A 23,164-nucleotide genomic window follows, 5' to 3' on the forward strand; every position below is an offset into this window, starting at 1 on the left:
GGAGGAGGCAGCTCGGGTCTCTTTCCGTAAAGGGCTTCGGTGCTCCTGGTGTGGGCTAAGGGGGAAGCGGTACCTTCAGCGCCCGTAGCAGGGGGGGTCAGGAGACAGGGAAGAGGCAGGAGCGGAGCGGGGTGGGAGGCAGGACACCCCCTTTTCAGAGGACTGAAGGAGACCGTGGATTGTTTAATCCATTGACATCAATTATTGAGCCAGTTTCTAATGAGTCTGCCAGCGCTTTGCCAGGCAGATGGAAGAAATGAAAGTCCCGGGGCAAATTAAGCGTTTCCATTCCAGCCCTAGTAGTCTTAGCCACCCTCGCCCTCCCCCAGAAGTCCTTATCCCCACCCAGGGGCTCAGTCCAGCCTCAGTTACAAGGATGCTGGGACCGAGGTGTCGCACCTATTCCAGGTGAACTTGTGTGGTGTCTGGAGGACGCTGGGGCCACCAGAGAGCCACCTCCGGGTCTCCCAGGGGTGCTGGTGTGGGGACCGGTCTCACACACTGCCGCTCAGTGCTGGGGCAGCTCTTGGGGTGTAGGGGGGACGCTGTGCTCGCCCAGCAGCACTGTGCAATGGGTGCTGCTGCAAGGTACCGTGCGGTGCGAGGTCCTGGCGCTCAGCCTCCCTTCGGAGGTGCAAAGGGTCCCACCACCATGCTGTGGGTTATCTGCTTCTCTCGGCACGGGGACAGCAGTCCCTGCCCAGCCTCGTGGCTGTCACTGAGCTCTCCCGACCCCCAGGCTCTGACCAAGGTCCCCACAGGCTGGCAGAGACCCCAGAGCCAGGGATGCCATGTTGAAGGGAGACCACCAGCACCACCCAGCCACCACTCAGCCTCTCCTTCTCGGCCACCATGGGTGAAGGAGCTGCTGGGTCCCGCGGAGAAGAAGAGGCAAAGCTGGTGGCCTGGGGTCAGAAGCCAGAAGGACTTCACAGGGTTTGCTGAGCAGTCAGAGAGAGGTGTTGTTTCCGAGCTCTGATCTCCATCTGCAGCTGGAAGCACAGAGCAATCCCACAGCAAAGGAACCAGCCAGGGCAACCCCAGCACAACCTGGCTGGAGCCCGGGGAGCCATCACCGAGGCTGGCTTCATCCAGCACCCTCCCGGAGATCGTTCACTTGTGGCCCTTCTTACAAGCACCATCATTTCTCCCTTCTCTCTCCCTCTGCACAGGAAGAGACTTTAAAACCTGCTGAGAAATAAAAAAATCATAGGTCCTTTGAGACACAAAGTACAGCCACAACCCAACATCAGGAGTGGGGAATCAGCTTTTATAAATGCTGGGGGAGGTTTGGCATGTGGGAAAATATTTCTCATCTGAACCCTCTCCCTCTGATTTGGATAAACAGCTTGGCTCCAGCTTCAGGTAGAAATTCCCCACTCCTCCCAAAAGAAATGAATTTTAGAATGTAACTAGCCCAACAGAAGAAACGGATGTCTTTTTAATGCCAGATTTTTTTTCCTCTGTAAAACATTCCTCTCTTAAAAGCGCTCCAGCTCTTCACAGCTCATTTTCCTCGGATTTTATAGAGATGCCTGTACTGAGCCCATGCGGACAGAGAAGTTCTCATGTCGCTTCTAATGTGGTGGCATACACAAACAACATGATAAAAAGAAGAAAGCAAGCTGTTCCCAGCAAACAATTTATTTCTGCTTGTGAATTATCCATGAAGAAACCTAGATATGTTCTTGGTCAAGATTATTTGGCACTCCATGTGACCGTATTTTGCCCTGCTGCTGGTTGCCCTGCAAGGCAACCCCCTTCCACCTGCGTCCGCAGCCCTTCGGCCACCGCCCCTGCCAGGACATTTCTCCTGCCCATCGCCTTTGCCCAGGGAGATGGAGGTTTGCACGGGTTTTGCCCAAACACATTTCCATGGTTTTGGGATTCTGTCCTGCTCCGAAGAGGACCCTGTGCTGGGATTAAGCCGCCACTGTGTTGGAGCTCAGCAGGGAGTTATTGAGCAGGAACTCAATATAACTTTTCTTAAACTAATAAACAATAGATGCCGTCTTTGAAGGTAAAAGGAGAGCTAATAAAACACTCACAAGCTCTGTCTTTCAACCCCAATAAAATCCCAGCAAAATGATTCCAAAGTGATTCTTAAATCCAAGCATTGAACTTGATGTTGAAATGCCAGTCACCAAATGCGAGAAGAAAATGGCTGTTTCCCCAATTTCATGGGAAGAGCCAGTGTTTGGCAGGCTTGCTCTGTCCCTTTTGGGGTGAATCAAAATATTTCATCTAAAACCTGGCAGTTAAAAATCAGGGCTTCAATCTCCTGCAGAGAAGTCAACCAGCAGTTCTCAGCTCCAGGTGCAGCATAGGTTTGGATCAACTTTATCTACATTTCAGCAACATAGGGGCAAAACATAGTATCTGCTCCAGTTTCTTTTACTGCCCTCACAAATAAAACCCTCTGTTGAGTGCCCTTTGCTATTCACCGCACGGTCTCTCAAGACAGGAGGCAAGAAGGTAAAGATGGAGAAGACAGGGGGACACATGCGGCTGCTCTGAGGTAACCCTCTTGTGTGCCAGAGGTCCTCTCTCTGGACAGAGAGCCCGAAATTCACGCCTCGAGGAGGCAATAACTCTGATGAATGGTGGGGAGCGCAGCCAGCACACCCATGGGACACGTTGCTCACTGCTCGTGCTGCTCCACAGCCCTTTGGCTTGGCCAGCAAACAGCGGGAGAGGACGGCGAAGCGGCCACAAAATGCAGAGAGCCTTGTGGTACTGAGAGCAAACTTTAATCCCATTTTTGAGGTGGGAGGTGATGCAGCAGTCCCAGTCTGGCCTGGCAAAGCCTGGCCTTGCATCGTTGTGGGCTGCACCAAGGGGTTAGTCCAGGACTTGCAGTCCCAGGTGGTCTCAAGGCAGGCTTGGAGGGGTGGCGGAAGCAGGACACATGCCTCGCTCAGCCAGGGCATGCATGCCATTTTGCACAGCAGAAAGGAGAGCGTGAATGTTGTCTGACCACACATCACTGCATGTTTGCAGTTTCTTGATTCTCCTGTGCTCAGGCCAACAGCCAGCTTGCTTGGTTTGGTCAAAGGAGGAGGAAGCAGAGGAGCAGACCACAGAGAAGCTGCCTGGCAGGAGCCCAGTCCCCAGGCATCACATTTTCCAGCACCAGGGGTGATGCATGCTGCTCTCCCTGGCTGCTCGGGCATCTGAAACAGAAAGCCTGAGGACCAGTTTTTTTCCCAGAACTTCTTCCCCAGGGTGCTTAATTTTTTGCCTCTGTCTCCTGGCAGCCCCCTTAGTCCTTCCCCCTGCTTGCTGCTGTTCCGCTGGCACCGGGGGGAGGGCGGCTGATAAGAGCTGGCAGGAGCCTGGGCGTGAGTCTGAAAGCCGGAGAGAAATGGGAAAGACATGGCGTTAATTATGATGGCTTGGGACCAGCTGGAACCATCGCGCCGAGTTAACCGAGGAGAAGACAGCTCACGGCTCAGAGATGAGGCAGCCCAGGGGGCTTGGCGAGGGACGCCAGGCGAAAACAACCACCACGTCCCAGCCCGCTGTCCCTTCCCAGCCTTGGCCCTGGAATATTGCCACGGATGCAGCTTAGATAAGGGGAAGACAGCAACCCCACCGGCAGTGGCATTTAACTTGGAAGCCCTGCCATTACACGTGGCCTCCCAGCCTGGCAGGGTATGAACTGCTGCCTTAACTAAACTGGGAAATTAATTACCCTGAGCCACACCTCCAGGTGAATGATGGGTAGCTTGCTCTTGGCAATGCCTGCAAGACCGTGGCTTCCAGTAGGCAGGACATTAAGGGAAATGCCATACGTTGAGGTCCAAAATACCTGGAGCTCCTGGTAACCGGAGAGCTGGTCTGGGGTAGCAGCAGACACACATCAGGTGGGCGCTGCTGCTAGAGGTACTGGTGTGGTTTAGACTCTTTAAACGGAAATGGACAAAACCTGTTAAAATAAATGGCACTGGTTTTATGCTTCTTGTTGCCTCTGCTTCAGGCTGTTGATTTGCGGTTAGTTTGCATTTATAGAGTGCATTTTCATAGTGTTTCTTTGCAAAGTCGTAAAAGGGCAGGGTAAAAAAACCCCACATTTTGAGTCTGTTTGGATTCTGTGGCAATGGATGGGCTCCCCTGTACGTCAGGGAGCTTCAGAGTTAAGCAGTAAATGGGTCCCTCTTCTAGCCAGTTACAGATTCCCCCCCCTTTTGCTGTAAATCTGTGTAAAGGTACGTACTCTCCCAGGGAGGCCCAGGCGGCAGCCCCCCTGTTTCGCAGCCCTGGCAAACCTGGCTGTGCCTGCATCGCCGTGCACATGTTTTCATGGCTCTCTGCTGTGGTCTTTTTCCCGGTACGCAATTGCATTCAAGGGCCTGATTTTTGTTTATTCCTCTGCAACCAGCGCGGTTGTTTACGCGAAGGCAAAGGGCATGAAAAAAGCTACCAAACCAGAACCGGGGGAAAGAAAGGGCAGAGCTCCCTGGAGCTGCAGCTGGATGCACTGACTGCACCTGGCTGGGTTCAGGTATGTTTGCTTGCTCCTGAAGCTGTTACTCACCTGACGGTGACGGAATATTTTCCTAAAGATTATATGGGATTGGCTTTAAGTGGTTCTTTTTATTTCCACCAAGCATATAGCGTTTCCAGGTTAACGGCTTATCTGGCCCAGAGCAGCAGAAACCGAGGAGCACTACTGCTCTGCATGGGTAATTTTGTTGGTTGGTTGGTTGGTTTTTTTCCCCCTGAAACGTTACTGCTTTGAAAGGCAGCTCAGAAAGAAGAGCCAAACTGCTTGCCTAGAACTGGGTGGCTTGTTTGTGTGAGGCACTTACCTAGGTGGCCCTCATCTGAGCTACCGCCAAGGATGCATCAGACTGGCCACAACTACGCTTTGCTCTTGCTTGCCTTGGGAAAAACCACACAGGCAGCTGTGCCCATCAATAGCCTGGTGTTCTATACCTGCCACCTTCGCCTACACCACTGCTGTGGTAACCGCAATCCGCTGGCTAGAGATGTCCCTAGCCTGGGCTGTAAGAAATCCTGCCTCTCCAGGTGGGAACACACTTAAACTAGGTCCTTGATCTGAAAGGTGGTGGCATCTAGAAGGAGAACGCACAATATAGAGGATGAAGCCAGCTGCTATTTGGTGGTTCTCTTTTTGTCTGCAAGGTGCACCCAAGCTTTGCAGCACCCTTTTGGGGGCAAAAGTCTGCCCTGAGATTTCCACCAAATCTGGTGGTGTCTGCAATGCAGACAGGGACTCTCAGGTCAGCCCCCCTGGTTTCTCAGCCCTTCCTCTAGCCTGGGAAAAGGAAAATGCTCTACATAAAAAACTATTTAGTCAGAAACCACCCTCTAACCCCTAAAGGATTGTTGAAATTTGTTTAAAAACTAGTTTTGAATAGGAACCTAGCACTGGAATTTAGATTTTTCAATTAAAAAGTGATTGTCTCCGTAATAGAGCTTTTTGCGGTGGGAGAGAGGGAAGAAAAATTGTCAGAGAAACAAAGTGTTTCTCACAGAAGCAGCTGGGATGTGCGACTGCGGTGTCCGGCCCCTTGGAGCTGCAGCAGCAACGTCTCCTGGTCCCCTTCTCCAAGGAGAGAGCATCTTCCGTGCAGCACCATAAACTATAGGATGTAACGCAGAGTCACCTCCTGCCCAAAATTTAGCAACCAGGAGATGGGAAAAGAAAAAGAATCCAAAGCACCTGCAAACTCTCGCTCCCAGACAACATTCCCAAACTGAATTCCATTCTTCCCCTCAAGTGAAATACATTTTAGATTGCTCCTCTGAGGCACCATCGTAATCCTGAGGGAGGAACCTGGAGGAAAAGGAAGGAAAGAGATTTTTCACCACTGTCTGACACTGAAACAGAAAAGTATTCATGCATGGAGGACAGCACCTTTCTCTGTCCAAAGAAAACAGATGAAAGAAAGAGGTGTTTACAGAATACAGAGGGCTGCACAAACGATGCCGTCAGGGGCTCCCTGGCCGCGGCTGGAGACATGCCAATGTCTTCCCAAGGAGCTCTCGCCCTGGTTCCCCCCCGCCCAAAGTTCAGCTCAAATTTTCCATCTTCTGATGGCAAAACAGAAGATGGGGTCCAAAGAAGTGGGGGAGAATGATAGAGATCCTTGAAACAGAGGAGCAGGATTGGGAAGACAGCCTGTACAAACAGCAAATCTCAGAGCCCCCAGCTAAAACCAGAGGCTCAGACCTACAGTTCCCCATTGGGCTCTCACCTAAAAAACACGAGACTCTCCAGTAAGTGACCGCAGATGGCAGGGCCCCACACGCCACCTCCCTCTCCCCCATGCTTCTTGCAGCGAGAATCCCGTAAAAAACCAGGCACGTTTCATGAAAGCATTGGCCTGATGGCCACCAGTCCCCCTACCCTGCTAGTCAGTGTGAGCAGCAGCCTGAGCCTCCGCTTCCCAGCCCAGAAATGTCGCACCTTGCCACCAACAAGACATGCAAGAGCACCAGGATGTGGCATGATCCTTGCTGAGTCGTTACAGAAAGTCTTTTTCCTTGAGCCATAAGTTTGTTTGGGGGGGGAAGACGTGTGGCTGGGTAAATAAATCAAGTATCACAGCTTTCTCAGGTGAGAAGAAGTGGGCACCACTCATCACTCACCAGAAGGTGGGGGTGAAGGAGTCAAAGAAGTTGCCCGAGCCACCCTGTGAAGCTGCATGCTGTGCCCATGTGGCACCAGCTGTGTCAGGAAAAGCAAAACACAGGCAGAAATGCCTCCAGCTGGGCCAGACCCACTCACACCTGGGCAGGATGGAGATGCAGGGCAGGGCACCTCGTCCAAAGCACAGGTCCGCCGCAGCAGGGCTGGGGGAGCCACTGGGCAGCGGGCACAGCTCTGCGCTCATCCAAGCCTGCAACTTTTATCTGCTGCCACCCTCCAAGGTGCCCATTGAGACACTCTTGGTATGAACAGTCCCTGAATACAAGCGGACATGGCTCCCTGGGGCTGAAGGGTGGGGAAAGGCCGGTATTCATCTCTTTTTTTCAGTATCGGTGAAATCAGCCCAAAGCAAGAGATCCGTCAGAGTCCGCACAGCAGCTGCCATCTCAATACCTGGTCGTGGATGGCAACAGGGACCTCTCAGGTTTTAGCCGGGCGATTGAAGAAGCAGGAGGAGCTGACTCATCACAGAAATGTCTCACCCCTAGAGATGTCCACAGGAAAGCACCGTGGGAAATCCACACACAGTGGGAAAACAACACTGCTGCTGGAGATGGTACGCCTACGGGCTGTCCCACCTCCGTCCACCTTACCCCCACGCTGGCTGAGCTGGAGGGGGCGACCGCTATAACCAGAATAACATCCAAGTAAGGAAGAACAAAAGAACAGGGAGCCTCTAGGACAAAGACAGGTGACAAACTGGGTGGGTTGGTTTGTGAAGGCTGCATTATGCATACAGGGACACGGCTAACCCAGAAGGTAAATCAGGCAATTCAAGCTAGCCGTTTGAATAAACACCGAACAAAGAGAAACTCAATTAAATTTTAAAGGCAACACATTTTCAAGTGGCAGGACTAAGCAGCATTTAAAGGTGATGATCGCTGCCAAGTTATTTCGAGCAAACAGGAGGCTATTTGGTTTATCTGTTCGAACGTGCCAACAATTAATTTAGTAATCAGCATGTTCTGAAGGGATGATTTGAGAGGGTGACAAGGAGGGCCAGGCCCTCAATGAGTGTAAATTCGCAGCAGCTTGCTGCGTGGCAGCCACCCCCTCTGTGCTAGCGGGGGGTTTTGGCTCAAGCCCCCCTGGCTGGGACATGCTGGGGGAGGTGAATTCTTTTACGTGAGGACGGTGATGTGCCTCACACACGCAGATGGTGATGCTTCTCATACCACCCACAGCACAGATGGACTGTCAGTCATCACATTGAAAGCCTTTCCAAGAGCGGGCCTACCCCAAGTCCAGCAGGGAAAAATTAAGTGCTCTTTTATCCACTAAACCTACCCTGCCTTACACCACACAGACACCAGAAGCAAAAATATTGTAGAAATAAGTTTGCTATTTATACAGCTCAGCAGATGAGATACAGCAATAAAGATGCTGAAGTCACCCATTTGCTTATTATTAAATTAAAATTAAATGATGTTGTGCTTATAGAGTCCCTTTCACTCAGGGATCCGGAGAGCAATCACCTCCTTGCTGTGCAGACGGGCCAACTTCTGCCCTGAAGAGGTTAAAGGCTCAGGTCAGAGTCCCCGCCAGCCTACCTGCAGTGAGTGCGGCTCTGCCTCTGAGCCAACTACGCCAACAGCCTGCAGGGTCTTAAAAATAAATTATTTCCTAAGTGTCTTAATTTAATTTGGGCCCTGTGAGGTGCCGTGTCTCAAGACAAGCCATCCACAGATCCCAGAGCGGTGGGTGCGCAGAGCCTTAGAGACAGGGGCAAAAAGGTGGCCTGAAAAGGAAGGGGGGAAAAAAAAATTAAAAAATCAATAGACAACTTTGAAAAATATTCCTGTCATATGTTTACCTTGAGTAATGTATTTAGTTGTTAGAGATCAAGGTGATGAAACCAAAAAAGGCACTTCGTGTTCTTTCTCACTGAAATCCTCTAAGAAATTGTCTGTTTTTTCCTGCAAACATGTTTCCTAAGCTGTCTTTTAAAGGGTTTGGTTTTCCTTGTTTTCCTTCCCTCCACAGTAGCTCTTAAAAGTCCTAAGTTATTGCCCTTAAGAATTATTACTTCCTTAAGGATCTGTCCAAAAGAATCAGGGAAGGGGAGAGAAAGGAGACAGAAAAATCTCAATTTGAACACTGCAAACCCAAATATTTTGATTAAGTATCTCCAGTCACTTTCTGGAGGTATAAAACCTGCACTGGGTGATGAGTCTGGATGGCAGCTAATCCGTCACTGCCTGCCCCTACCACCCACAGCCAGCCTGTGAGAAGGAAGAAGCCAAAAGCTGGAGAAATCTATAGGATCAGTAAAAAAAAAAAAAAAAGGTGCAATAATTTTGCTAAGGAAAAGCTAGCCAGTAATAATTTATGGCAGACATGGGTTTTTCTGGATGAGGTTTAGGATTCTGCATGCTTGTTGAGGGCTAAGTGCACCGCATAAGAGCTGGAGCATCTCTGGCTGGTGAGAAGACAATCAGCTGGTGGCCACCACCTCACTCCCCTGCCCCAGTGTCCCACCAAGGTGGCCCGCTGGCTGTGCAGAGGGAGATCAGGAGGCGCCGGGTTGCACCCATATGCGAACATCGCTGACAGGGGACGAACACCCTCATGGCTTCTCACTTGGCCAATAGCTCAGAGATGTCTTCGTGCTGCACCCAGCTGAGGGAGCAAGCTCAGGACACCCACCTCTAAGCCACTCTCCATCATAAGAGGAAAATTCCTGCCTGCAACGAGGGTTTAAAAGCCATGCAGAGGATGCTGAGCAGGGAACAGGCTATCTCAAAAGGTCTATTAAAAGATACATATGAAACAAAAGAAAAAATAGGATTCCATTATTATTTCCCAGGGACAGGTTCCTGAGAAACTGGCAAACAAGTGCTCTATAAATTGCCAGACATGAGCTCCTGCAGGTGAACATGCCAAATGCCACCTGCCAGGCTGCTTGGAACAAGTCCCTCCCACCATTCGATAGCCCTGGAGAGGGTCTGACCCAGTGGCTTTTCAGCCCTCGATTTGTGCTACTCTGACCTGCTTCCTGCTCTTCCAGACTGCACCTCAGAGCGACTGGTCTGCCACTGTGCTGAGCACAGGGTGGTCCATGGAAGACAAGCGTCACCCGTTAAGTCTCAGCTCCCCACAGTCCCAGCGGCAGCATGTCCTTCTCGAGAAACACACCCAAACCAGACTGGAGATGAGCATCTTCAGAAATGTTTCTATTCTTGGACACGGTTTTTGAGGGTGAGTTTGGGCTGTAAGCAACGGGAAATAACAGTGACATGAATTGCTCTGGCACTATTCGAGTCACTGTCACCCCTGAGAAGTCCCGTCCCGTCGGGACGGGACCACACAACCCACAGCCCCTGCTCCAGCAGCTCACATGTGCCAGCTGGCGAGTGCTGGCAAAGAGTGGTCCTTCTTTGGCCTCATACGCGTCAGTCAGCAGCCCTCCCACAGCCGCTGGCTGCTCCTTGCGCTTTGCCTAATTAAAAGGAGATACGAAACTGCAGCCAGAGGAAATCCTCCTGGATGATCCATGGCTGAGCCCAGCAGCGGCGATTTGGAGACCAGCTCGCTGTTCGCATCCTGCACTGCTCCAGAGGGCTTTGGATTTCATCCCAGCTATTTCTCTTCTTCCAGGACAGCGGGGCCAGGCAGCACCACAGAGCTTGACATATTTGCTTTGTGAGGGAAAATAAATGATGCAGCGGTGGAAGGTGCAAGTCTCTTGCACAACACAACCTGTCAAAAGGAGCCCCATAAGCTTGCCTGAGGAATAAGCTCTTTTGGAAACCCAGCAACCACCCCCCCGTCGTCATTCTGCGCACGCGAGATGCGGCCCCAGCCCCCACGCGTGGAGAGCCTGCATTCGTTACAGGATTAAGCTTTAAGTGATGCCAGGCAAGCATTGCTTCTCAGCACTTAAGCAGTGGCATTGACACAGAAAAGCCCCACTGGGTTTTCTTGAGACGTGAAGGCTGGAGGCTGCGCAAGAAGATGTTTGTGTGAAGCAAGGGAAACCAACAGCCCATGGGACGGGGTGGGGATTGGGGACGAAAAATGGAGTGGGCCTGCAGAGCTCTGATGGCAAAGTCGTTAAAAGGAAACAAAACTCACTATGGGAAGATGCTGGCACTCCAGCGCAGTCCTTGAGGTGGTACAAACCAGCGCAACATTACCGTGCCCAGCTGGGGACAGCCCCAGACTGGGTCACGTGCTCTCAGTGCTGCGTGCTCCGGCGGCGGCGGAGTTTGGGTACCGCAGAGCGGCTCCAGTACAGGCGTTCTTATACCTATCTATCAGGTGTTGGAGGCAAACAGCCACACCGCCATCGCAACTTCAGTGTTCAGCTATCTCGGAATCTGAAAAGGAAAAATGCTTTAATTTTGCTTCCGCCTCGTAAAGTACTCCCAGCACTGATGAGGCAGACGGAACCTGAATGCACAGTTTTGGAAGGCACACTTGGTTACCTTCTGGAAAAAGGGACTCTCTGAATGCAAGAGACTGTTTCATGCTAGAGTTAAGAGCGTGGAAATCCGTGTATATGACAGTTCATTGCTCTGTAGCCAATTTTGTTGATTAGAATCATTAAGATAGGAGAAGAAAATAGTTCATGTGCTGTAACTGATCTGCAAGCACACAAAAGTGATTTTAAGTGAAACAGGTTGGTCTACAAATCACGGGGGCAAAGGATTGCTACAAAAGGCACTGACAAAGGCAGGCAGGCAAGCAACATGCAGAGCAACGCCCCGCACAGGACCAAAGGTGGTTAGGAGATCACAGGTAGCTCACACACCCGAAGAAAATTACTTCTGAGACCTGAAGCAAAACGAATGCTGACTAGATGTCAGCCTTCTGAAAGCTTAGTACCGACCTCGTAGGGTGCCAACGTTACCATCCTTGCCACAGGAGGATGGCCACTGGCCACATAGCTACCTTCAGCCTGAACGGGTGCGGGGATGCGAGGCTGCTGCAAAACCCTTCCGCGAGTGGGGGCTGATCGATCAGCCAGCGAGGTCCTGGGGAGCTACAGGGCCTGGTGGCTTCCCTAAGCAGTCTGCTCTCACGTCTGTCACCCGTTGATGCAGTCTTTCTCACCTCTGCTCTGGCGCACGTGGCTTGTGATGTGCAGCCCCTTGGAGGCCTTGGGGCACAGCTCAGATACTTCGGCAAGAAGTTCTGAGAAAACAACAGCAGGAGTATTCACGCATCCTTTTAAAATATCAAGGCAAAAATTATTAGTTGGCAAGGCCGCAACGGCAAAGCAAACATACTTTGTGATTGTTGTTCTGGTTCCCCCCCTTTAAATCATGAACATGTTTGAAAACAAAGCAAGACATAATGAAAATAAGTATACAGAAGTAGCACTTGCCTGAAGGTCCAATGTTGTACTGCGGAGTTTCACTCATTTTTCAGCCCTCCTGTTTCTTGTCTGATTTGTACAGCAATGTTTCCCCCCCCCCCCTTTCCAGGACTCCTATTATAATCCTGCCTTGAGACGCTCATCTATCAGCCCATCAGTCAGAAAGCAAGCCATTTATCCTACTGTTCAAACATTCATCCAGACCTTGGGAGGACGGTGGGGACCAGGAGGGAGAGGAGAAAGCACTTCTCCTGTTGCCTTAACGCTGGTTATAAACTATGGAGGATGCCCACACCTACCAGTGAAACATCTCGCGCTCCTGCCCCGTTCCTCCTCTCTTCCCCAAGGCCTGTGCTTTTGACACAAAGCTGTTTTTCAAGGACAGCACCATTTAGGATCTCCACCTGAAGGAGAACCGCGCAGGATCAGGTCCCAGGTAGGCAGCATGTTACCCCAGCAACGAAACCAGATTCTGATCCTGGGAAAAACAAGTGTAAGCCTAGAATAAACTACTCCCCTCACTGGGGCAACAGAGGTGCCAGTGTCACCAGCCCAGCCCCTGCCACGCGCCCCATCCAGCCCAACGCGACGGCATCCATCTGCTTGCCCCCTGCCTGACTCCGCGTCCTCCTGCCACCATCCATGAAAACCTGTGCCCAGAAAGCTTCGCTTTGCGACCACCCGCCCTCTACTTCGCAAAGCACCTACCTGTTAGCAGCTGTTACCAACAGGTTATTCTGCTCGAACTCCAAAAAAATTATTTTCCTGGAGTGGATTGCTCTAAGTGCAATCTCTTCCCCATCACCTCTTCCAAACCATCCCCTTCCTTCCCCACAGACCTGTATGTAACTCACAAAATGAAAACAGATCTTAAAACACAGTAACTTATTTTATTTGCTCCATCCCTTCTACCTCCCATCTGCTATGCCAGCCTTTTGCTACTGGGGTGCAGTAAAATCTGATTTTAAACACGAAGCTGAGACTGTAGTCTCATTCTCTTCAGCCAAAATACAAAAAAGTTACCCATATACACATTTTATCACAGCAATAGATACATCTATCACAATAACCATTTTGACAGATAATAAAAAGAAAAAAATATTGAGGAGGTTTACAGCAGTTTAATGAAGGCTCTCGTACCAAATCTTGAACTCAAAGTTACAGTCAGAGTTATTGAAAAAAATAACTTACAATGAAAAAGCCGATGAGAATTGCCCACCTAGCCATGGAATTAACTGCAGTTTAACGCTGTGCTTAAGTACTCACCACACAATAGAAACTAATTTCAATCACGACCAAGGTACACACAATTCACTTCCATTCTGTTTTCAATTACATGTATTCAGCATGTAATTTTACCTCTGGAAGTTACTCTGGAGAACACACAAGTTTCTGTTTTTTTCTTTTTGAAACACTCACTGGAAATAAATACCATTTAAAGAACACACGCGGAGTGCAATAAAACAGACACGTAGGCACTGGTACAGTCTAGTCCTCTTCAGCCCTCTACAAACTACAAGACAAGAAGTTTTAAACCACAGACGGAGTGGAGCGCGGGGCAGAGCTGTACAGGTAGCGTAACAGGTTATGTACTACACAAGAGCACATCCGCAAAAGGTCCCAGGAGATTTTTGTTGAAGATGCAGCGTATCCACACCAGGTATATTGTGAAGGGCTTAATGTTTTCTGAGAAGGTGTGATTCTGATGGGACAATATATAAGGCATGTAAGTGTTTTCCCCTTGCTCCTGTATCCACACTTCATATTTCACTTCTCTGACCTTGAGATACTTCAGGTTCCAGGGGATCTGCCAGGACACGGCAAGTTTAGCTTCACTCGTGCCCTGGACAGAGGCTTGACACCTGGCATCCCTCACCTTGCCAGGGTAGAGGCTATCAGACCACTTCTGCTTCTTGGGTCCCGGCTTAGACTTCACAGTCTGTCTGATGACATGGATGAGAGAAGGGATGTTCACTTTCGTGTCCTGGTAGGCACGGAACAGCCACTCAGGGTTGCGGCAGCAGAGGTGCCGCGGCACCTCTGTGCTCTTAATGATGCGCTCTTGCTCAGCTTTGTCCAGATGAGCAATCCCACCCTGATCCCAAGGTCTGTCCGGGTAGGTAACGGTGTCTTCCCTGTCGGTGTTCTGCCAGGCAATGTACTGCAGGTCCATGCCAGGAAGGGTTGCCAGAGTTTTGTAAGGGGTATAGTGTTCCGGGTTGATAGCATAAGGAAAGAGCTCCACCACTGTGGCACCTCTTGGCAGGAAGAGAGACATGACTAACTGGGCCCCATGCATGCTGACCAGCATAGACGCATTGCTGATCAACCGGACGATGTCAGAAAACGAATGCTCCTCCAGAGAGACGGTAATGGTTTTCATCTGAAACTCCTGAGCAAGAGCCAGGATTAGTTCTGCCTCATTTAGGATAAGTCTGTTGATTGTTCGACTGAACACTACGATGTACTCCTCACTGGAGCTTTCCTCCAAGCTGACGTTCAGCTTCTGCAGCATGAATTTGGCGAACTGCCTGATCTCATTACCAGAAACCAAGATGTTAGCCTTCGGCCCTTGTGGCTGGACAAATCCGTACTGGTACCAGGTGGTGATTTTGGACAGTCCCACATACGATTTGGTAAAGCAGAGGAGCCTGCCCAGGGTTTTAAGCTGCTCCCTGAGGAGCGGCTGCTTGTTACTCAGTAACTTGTAGAGGTCAAAGTGAAGACCTTCACTCCACCCTTCCATGAAGAAGAGCCGTGCCTCCTGATCTAAATCGGAGAACTGCTGCATGGTGTAATAAATGGGGAGGAGGTCGTCATGAAAGACGTGCATCAGGTTGTCTGGGTTGAACCTGTTAGTGATCAGCGCCACATCAGGCACAAAGACCGGCTTTGGCATAAATTTCAGCGCAGCAGCTGGCAGCTCCACAAAGTTGAAGTACTGGGTGTTGTGATCTTCTACCGAGGAGAGGTCGAGCAGAGCCGGCTGAAACCTCCGGGAGCCCAGGTTGGGCAGCATGACCGAGGAGTTGCTGTGGAAGTAGACAAACTCCTCAGCCTCGGTAGAGTAGCAGAGGGACTCGAAGCGGCAGACACGGTCGGTGTGCATCCTGCCGGTGCACACCATCCTGGTACCGTCCTCCACCAGTGCCTGGAGAGCTGCATGGTAGTCAATCTGAGCCTGAGAGAGTTCCTGCGACTGACGCATGAGGACCAACTCCTCTTCGACCATGAAAGCATGCTCTCGCAGTTTGATGTATTTCCACAGCACAGCAGCGAGGACAGACACGAGCAGGGCATTAAACACAGCTGCTATGTTCATTCTGTAGTTAGATCCTAGCAAGATGACAGGTGGGGAATGCAATGGAGAGGGAACACATCATTAACACTCCTTGACATGGTGAGGGCAAAGACCTGTGGAAAATAAAACAAGAAAGGAACCATTTAAACATGAGGTTTACGGCTCTACCGTAAATCACATTTTATGGACTATTCAAGAGAGAGCAGTTTTTTTTCTGTAATTTTTCCCCCTTCCAGGGAACAAGGGAAAAGAAGAAAAGAGCGCCAAAGCACTACCTAAAACCGTAAAAAAAAATAAAGCAAACAGAACTGTGAGCTGCTCTACAGGAAGTCTTCCTCTCTCAATTTTCTTTTCTGCCCTTTTGGAGATGAAAGAGAGTTTGAGGATAAGCTCCACGAAGCTTTGCCAGAAAAATAGTATGGTCCCTGGGACTCTGGCTCACTCTGCTTTTTGCAGACCAGTCCAACAGCGAGTGGAAAGACAGCACTGCAACCACTGGGCTGCTCGCGCAGGGCTTGGGAGACCTAGCTCCTCCTCTTGGTCGGCCACAGGCCTTTCACATGGCTGCGAGTACCCAGCTCTGCCTCTCGCCTTTACTGTGCAGGCAGTAATAGTACAAGGAGTATTGCCAAGTACAGATTTTGCTACACTCCATTCCAATATGAAATGTGAACTGGCAACCATAACATTCAATTTAATTTTACTGGGGGGGTGGGGGAGGACTTGCAGATCTACGGAGCACCCTGTGGGATACTCCCAAGTCACTTGGTCATTTCTTTGGCTGCAATCCGGGTTCAAAGGCTAGGAGCTGCCATCATCTTCCAAAAGAAATACTGGCATGGGAGAGGGGAGAGCTCCACTCTTTATGCAAGGGACTGATGTTTCACTAAAGCAATCAAACCTTCATTTAGTGAGAGTCTGACTTGCACCAGCACAACCAACCCTTACACAAATGGGAAGGGAATACATCTGAAACGTTTCCAAGGTTGGTGTTTTCCTGTTCCAACCGGAGAATCTCTTCTGTGCTGCTCCAAGGGTTCCCTGCTTCTTTTTCCATTATGGGAGAGATCCTGCCACTGTTTTCTTTCTACGTAGAAACACTACTGGCTTATATCAGAGTATTGATTATATTTTCAGCTGTGAACTTCAATTGAGATATTGATTCACCTACAGTATTTATGGGCTCCAATTTTCATTATGCATCAAGGTTTGCTGCTACTCAGGCTGTAAATAATCGCAGCGATGACTCATGGGGAACTATAGGAAGGGAAATTTCTGAGTGGTATATACTTGATTAGACTGTTTCCAACTGCAGTTTTTAAAGGTAGCAATTTCAGTTCCCTTTGATACAAGTTTTGGAGGGAGGGGGAAAAAGTAATGTCTCGAGCACATCTCAACCAATAGTCCCTTAGCATTTTCACCCAGGTTGCTTGTTGTTACATGGCAGAGCGGAAGACGACAAGGAGGCATATTTAGGAACAATGCACACAACTTTTCTACTATCAAGGGAGTTCTTTAGAAAAGAGACCTTGCAGCCTAAAAACTTGATCCTGCAGTCTGGTTCACGCAGCTTGGAATTGAATGGAGAATCATTCATGGAATTCAGCGAAGTCAGAAGGGATCCCTACAGCTTGCAAGAACCCCAGAGCCTGCGGGATCCCCATCTCAGGAAGAACTGATTGTACGTGGGAGGCTGAATAATGCCAAAGAAACGAGTGCTAGCTGTAAGCCACACAGATTCAAGAGGTGGTCTCTGGGGATCTGAGCAACAAATTCATTCCAGTTTCAGAGCAGCTCTAGCTACTCAAATGGAACAGAAATGAAGTTCACCTCCTTTGGCAAGTGGTCTGAAAAACTGCCTCATTTAGCAACTTCCTAAAAGCAAGCAGCAAATTAAAACAGCATTGTTTTGATTTCGGCCATGGAAAAGTAAATGGGAAGGGATCCGGAGTGGTCATCTAATTACCAGGGTAGGATCAGCCCTCCTTAAACCACTCCCAAAAGATGCTCATCTATCTCAATACTCATTCTTCTCTTCAGCCACTCTCTAGCAATAAAGGCATGAAGGACGGTGATAAACTTTCCTAACACTCAGCCTTTGTTTCCACCACAGCAATTTAAACTTGGTCTTGTCCCAGGTGCCACAGATACCCTGCACAGACCAACAGTGGCTGTCACATCACCTCTCAATCTTTCCTTCCATATAACAGGGGATGACTGCTGCTCCTGATGGCTTTGTGACTCTCAACCATGGCTGTTCTGTGGACAACCTTGAATGAATACCTACTGGGGACAGCAGTATATCACTCAGTTATGCTCTGCTAATGCAATCAAAACAGTTTTCAGGAAAATAAATTACTGATGGGGACAGATCATAAGTTATTTTGTCAGTAGCAGATTTCCAAAGCTTCATTTTACTTCTTCACTATTTTTAGAAGACATCTAATAATACCATCCAACTCTCCACATAACCCCTCCACTACAGACCTCTGATCTTGTGACTTCAGCAGCATCACCACGGAAAGGACCAAGTCCAAGCAGCCACGTGCAAAGCCTGCTAGTCAGTATGTGAAAGAGACCTTTAACAATCAAATCCTCTGCCACAAGCACACAGTTCAAATGAAGGCCAGTCTGCGTGCGCTGTGAAAACTAACTAATGCAGGTCAGAAGAACAAAGCACCTACAAGTTCAACGGAGTCAACACAAGTTGTAAGAACTTGGCAGAGAGGAAAAAGCAAATGGCGTCTATTATTCCAGTATGGCAGCGAGAGTGTCCATGTGTGGGTGTTTCAAAGGCCTCAGAAGCCAGCAGCCCATAAAAATACCACTGATACCACCTGCGTTTCCCAGGCACCTCGGTGGTGGAGAGCTCCACTGACCATTACAAACCCCTTGAGCCGAATAGGCCTCCTTGGAAACAGCCTGTTCTAATGTTTCACCCCTGACTGATTTGTTCTTTCCCCTCCAGCCCCAAGGGAAGGGCATAAGAGGCACTTCAGAGATGCAGCCTGATGGATGCGGATGATGTTCAGAGGTCAGCAATTTTCATTTCAGACTCTGCTACAGCAATAGCCACTAAATGGCTACAAATGAACAACTCAGCTTTTTAATAAAAATCACCTGCAAGGCCCTCCTCCGTCTCTTCCCTCACTGCAGCTCTTTCACTTCCCTGCACTTAGCTGAAGTGCATGCATGCGCTTCAGCCAACCAGGTGTCAGGAATGAATGTTAAAAGCTAGCAACACTGAAGGACTCCATCTTCACTCCTGTTCCTCATTGCCAGTTCATAAATCCTGGTTCATGCTGCTTGGCTGAAAGCCGCTTTTGATGGAAGTGAAGAAGGGGATGTGGGCAGCAAGGGGTGTTGCAGGCAGAACTGAAAGGACAATTTCACATGTACTCCGGGAACAGTCTTGATTCTTTGCCTGTTTTCCCACATTTTATCATCCACTTTTTTTTTTAATCTGATGCTTTCAGTGAACACAGACCTTGGAGAACTAAAATTGTTGGTCCTTCAGGGAATGACAGAACATAAATAGTAACAAACCGCCCCATTGCTTGCTTTTACAAACCCAGGAGAGGCTGTACCAAGAGGGTAAAGGCAAGCAATCACTCTCCAAGCCCCCAGTTCCTCAGTCCCCCAAGCTGAGATCAGTCATGAAGTGCTGCCAGCAGCACTAGTCCTGGGATGGGAAACCTTCCCAGGAGGCAGCAGGTAACTCTGAAACAGGTGAAAGCATTTAGTCTTCCACCTGAAGAGAGCTGCTTCACAGTAAAAGAGACTTTCATTACTAAATCTACCTCACAAAATGGGTCTAGAGCTGCCACTCTCCTCCCACCGTGTCATCAGAGAACATCTTAAGAACTGAACAGCACTTGCAGAAGTGGCAGGCCAGACACACTGCTACTTTCCCTAAGAGCAGGGTCCGCTGTGCTGTTTCTTTCTACATATAGGTCAGCATCTAGGCCATTCACACCCCCAGTTACCCACAGACTATCCCCCATTTGTACCACACTCATCCACCCTCTCACTTCCCAGCGACACTGGGATAAGCACAGCTTTGCTCCATGTGAGAAATATGCCCCAGTTACCAAGGAAATCGCATGGACTGACATTTTTTTTAACTCTCTGCTTTGAAATGCTAAAGCACCATCCTTCAGCATAAGAGGACGTGACAGCCGATACGGTAGAGCCTAGCCAGAAGAGAGGTGCACGTAAAACCAGCACAGAGCTTCTCGCTGCCAAGCTGGCAGAGGGCAACGGTGCTCCACGGGAGGGGACGGGATGTGTCCTTGAGGACTCCTGACAGGGGCAGGCTGCCGGGGAAGAGCGGGAGTGAGAGAGGGAGACAGAAATGGCAGATTTCCTTGCGATCGATACTGACAGGGCAGCGGGGCAGCTGACTTAAAAGAGCCACACAGTCAAAGACAGGGAGCTCAACAAACACACCGGCACAGGGGCTGCTCAAGGCTTTGCAAGGGAAAGAGCATGTCCTGAAGCTTGCAGCTCAGCCACAACGGATGCAGCTCCAGAGGCTAAAAGGCTGTGGGAGGGACTCTGTTTTTGGTCAGCTCATCTTTGCTCTTTTTCCAAGAGATCGCAGGCACAAAGGGCTGACCCCATTCTCTTCCTCCACCCACGCTCACTTAGCAACAGGGTCACAGCTTCACCCTCTTGAACCCTGCTACTGCTTCTCTACCTTGCACTGACTACTGGTGAGCAGCAGCATGCATCTGGTGTGCTCAGCATGCACCTCTTGCAGAGACCTCGAGCATCTTGCAGGTCCATAGTACTCTGCTGGAAGTTTGGAAACAGCAGCACCTTCTCCCTGTTAGCTGCTGGTCATTTGATGTTACAAACACCCTCAGGAAGTGGGAAAGCAACAGGAAGCATAGACGGGGAAGCTGTTCTTCCTGTCTTGTTAACACGTAGAGGAGATCAGAGTGGGTGGGATGGGAAAGATTAATTTCTACTAATAGGCAGTTGGCATAAAGGACTATTTGGATTCATTTAAGAGACTAGTTCTGTTGTTCTTTTTTTAATTATGAAGCTAGGGTAGGATGAATCACTATTTTAAAGCTACTAATACGATGGACAATGTTTTATACCTCTTCTCCATTTTAACAATTACAGTCTAGGTAAGAAACTGGGAGAAAAGCTACAAAGTCCACTCAATTAAAAAAAAAAAACCTGCCAAGACCCCCAGAGGAACAAAACAAGACCTTGATGAGGACACTGGTGTGAACAGCATGTCTAAAGGGGGATCACCCAGTCCTGTAGGTGTTAACAAAATGAGAAGTGCTGGTTTTGTCTACTTAGGCCTTGCCAAGCTTTTGTTACCAACTGACCAAGCACCTTCCAAGCCAATGCTCAGTTTTCCAGAGCTACAGCAGACTAAAAAAACCTCACAAAATGGAAAAAAAACATGAAGGACACACATTTCCAGACAGCATCACCACCCTGGGCATGAAGAGAAATGCCTCTAGATGGAGGCCAACCTGGGTTTGGCCCAGCTGACCAGCTCCCCACAGAGCCTGCTGGTCGTGGCAGCAGTGTCCAAGCAGAACTGTCCCCACAGTTCCCAGAAACATGGCACAACTGGAAGCAAACTGGGGCTGCTCCTGCCACAGGATGGGGAAGGAGTTGGGGAAACACAGTGGGAGGGGTGTGAGCAGATATTTGCTCCTTGAGGACATTTTCTCCATCAGCACGCCTTACCCCGTCTCTTGCTAGGCTGGCTTTCCAGGACCAGCACAGAAAAAGTAAAGCGTGAAAACACAGAATTTCACACTTCCCCTGCAAAATGTCTTCTCTGATGCAAGGGGCTTAGCTAAGGATGCAGTATATGTATAATACATGCAGTTTTAAATACCTACTTCATTCATGCTCAGAGCAGAAGTTGCTAGAAGGCAACTTTCCCGATTGGAAGGAGGGGGAGTTGGGATTTAGCAGCCAAGAACTGGCTTTTATTCTCATCTCTGTCACAGATTCTTGCAGAACTACAAGCCAGTCAATCCCCACAGCCCAAAAGGCTGTTATCATCTTATTCACTGTATTTGTTTAATGAGATACATGCATCTTCCACAATACGTATCACTTTAAAGAAAGGATGGTACACTGAATGACTGATATACTGGAACATTTTCTTTGTAAAAAGCAGCCAAGTGTAGAAGTACTGACTTTTTAAACAGAAAAAGAGCAGATTTTCAAAGGGAACAAACCCAGCAGTTAAAGATACAAATATCATTAATGAAGCCTGATACAAAAAGGGGATATGAAAAATAAGAATACCTTAACTCTCCAGCCTCAAATGGAACTTCAAATATAGACCTTTATTCAGAAAAAATGAAGTCAAAACATAACAACATTATTTTAAGAACAACTGTCTCACAAAAACTTTAGATGGACAGTTGTATTCAAAAATAGGTTTATCTTCAGTTTTTATGGTTTAGCATAAGTCAGGAATAGAAAGCAAAACTGTAAGTCTTTCTATACAAGAGTGCAACCAAGGAGACTGAGGCTCTGTGCAACGGTCCCTTCTGCAAGCTTACATTCAACATGAGCAGGAGAATATTGGTGGCTACTGGACACCTTCCAGTTGTGCTTATGGATGGAAAATATAAGTTTTCTTCCATTCAATTTCAGAGGCTGTGAGAGCTGGGATAGGAAGAGATCCAATCTGACTTTCAGGTTGACTACCAGCCACTGATTTAATAGTTGTTGATACTGCTGTCTTGATCTACAAAAGAACAGGTAACAAAAAAAAAAACAAACACAACACTAAGCAGTCAATATATATAAGCAAACCACAAAGCTGAGCTAAAACTATGAAACTAAAAAGAATACTTCTTCGGCTTTTAAGGTCCACATTTCCAAGATCTCTTCTCCATCCAGAATAACATGGAGTATGAAATTCTTTCCCCCCATAAAACTAACCCTGACCTCTAGAAAATTCCCCTAAATAAGATGCATTTCTGATAAACAAGCTTGAGGTGGGAGAGGTTAGAAAAATGAGCTAAAAAAGAAAAAAAAAAAAACCAAGTATTTCTCTCAGCCCTCAAGTCTTCACCTTCTGGCAGTCCGAAGCCTAAAGATGAAAACCCAAAGTACTCAAAATAACCATGGCTAGACAGAGGGGGAAGCTTAACAGACAGAGACACAGAATTCATTCCAACCGATCTTTGATCACCCGAGTATCCTATCAAAACCTAGCAGGTTATATTGGCATTAACAACACTGACAGGTAAGTAAAAAAGCTCTCCTTTTGCCTGGTATCTTGCTTTTAGTTTGTAAGCAAGATACCTTTGTCAGAAACAACAACAGGTCAGAGAGCAGCAGGTTTATCCTACTTCAGTGGCCTACCTAAAACAAAGATGGAGTGGGGGTGGCTGAAGGGAAAATTTACTAATGCTGCAAAAGTGAATTTAAAAGAATATGATGCAAAACCTAAAAGTACTGAACGAGATGAGCTTCAGCCACTTCAACTACACCTTTGGGCTTTAGCTGCCATTTGTTATTCTCTGTATTTTATCTACCCTTTCTTTCTTTCTTCTCCGACAGGAAGAGTACCTGTGTTGTTTGGATACTGGGACTGGTGCTTAGCAGCATTTATAGCCTAAGCTCTCCCCGCATCCCATCAGCATGGTGCCTGAGACCGCTCCTGTGTGCTGCAAATTCTAAGCAGGAGCCGAAATTGTTCGGAGCACAGCGCAGCCAATAAGCACAGAGAAAATCCCTCCTTGGTTACCACAAGCTCTACATTAGCGTGTTTTTAGGGGAGGGTAAAAAAAAAAAAAAAGTAATCCCAAAGCAGCTCCTGTCCAGTAAGAAATACATTTCTGAAAACCTACAGAACTTCGTCCAG

At 48.6% G+C, this 23,164-nt stretch overlaps 1 protein-coding gene across 9 annotated transcripts in view; it reads right to left on the minus strand.

The window, feature by feature from the left end:
* Positions 1-12,869: 12,869 nt before the first annotated feature.
* POMGNT2 (protein O-linked mannose N-acetylglucosaminyltransferase 2 (beta 1,4-)) overlaps positions 12,870-23,164 on the minus strand; it is a 34,519-nt gene continuing 24,224 nt past the window's right edge. For 8 of the 9 annotated variants that reach the window (XM_075418928.1, XM_075418925.1, XM_075418926.1 and 5 more), the window contains one exon: positions 12,870-15,413. In XM_075418928.1, the coding sequence (XP_075275043.1) occupies positions 13,585-15,321 (1,737 nt within the window). In that variant the 5' untranslated portion in view covers positions 15,322-15,413 and the 3' untranslated portion in view covers positions 12,870-13,584. Of the gene's footprint in view, positions 15,414-21,851; positions 22,040-23,164 lie in introns of those variants that run through there. The other variant, XM_075418927.1, reaches the window with a different exon arrangement.

The sequence above is a fragment of the Opisthocomus hoazin genome, chromosome 4 (genome assembly GCF_030867145.1).
Source record: "Opisthocomus hoazin isolate bOpiHoa1 chromosome 4, bOpiHoa1.hap1, whole genome shotgun sequence".
Taxonomy (NCBI): Eukaryota; Metazoa; Chordata; class Aves; order Opisthocomiformes; family Opisthocomidae; genus Opisthocomus; species Opisthocomus hoazin.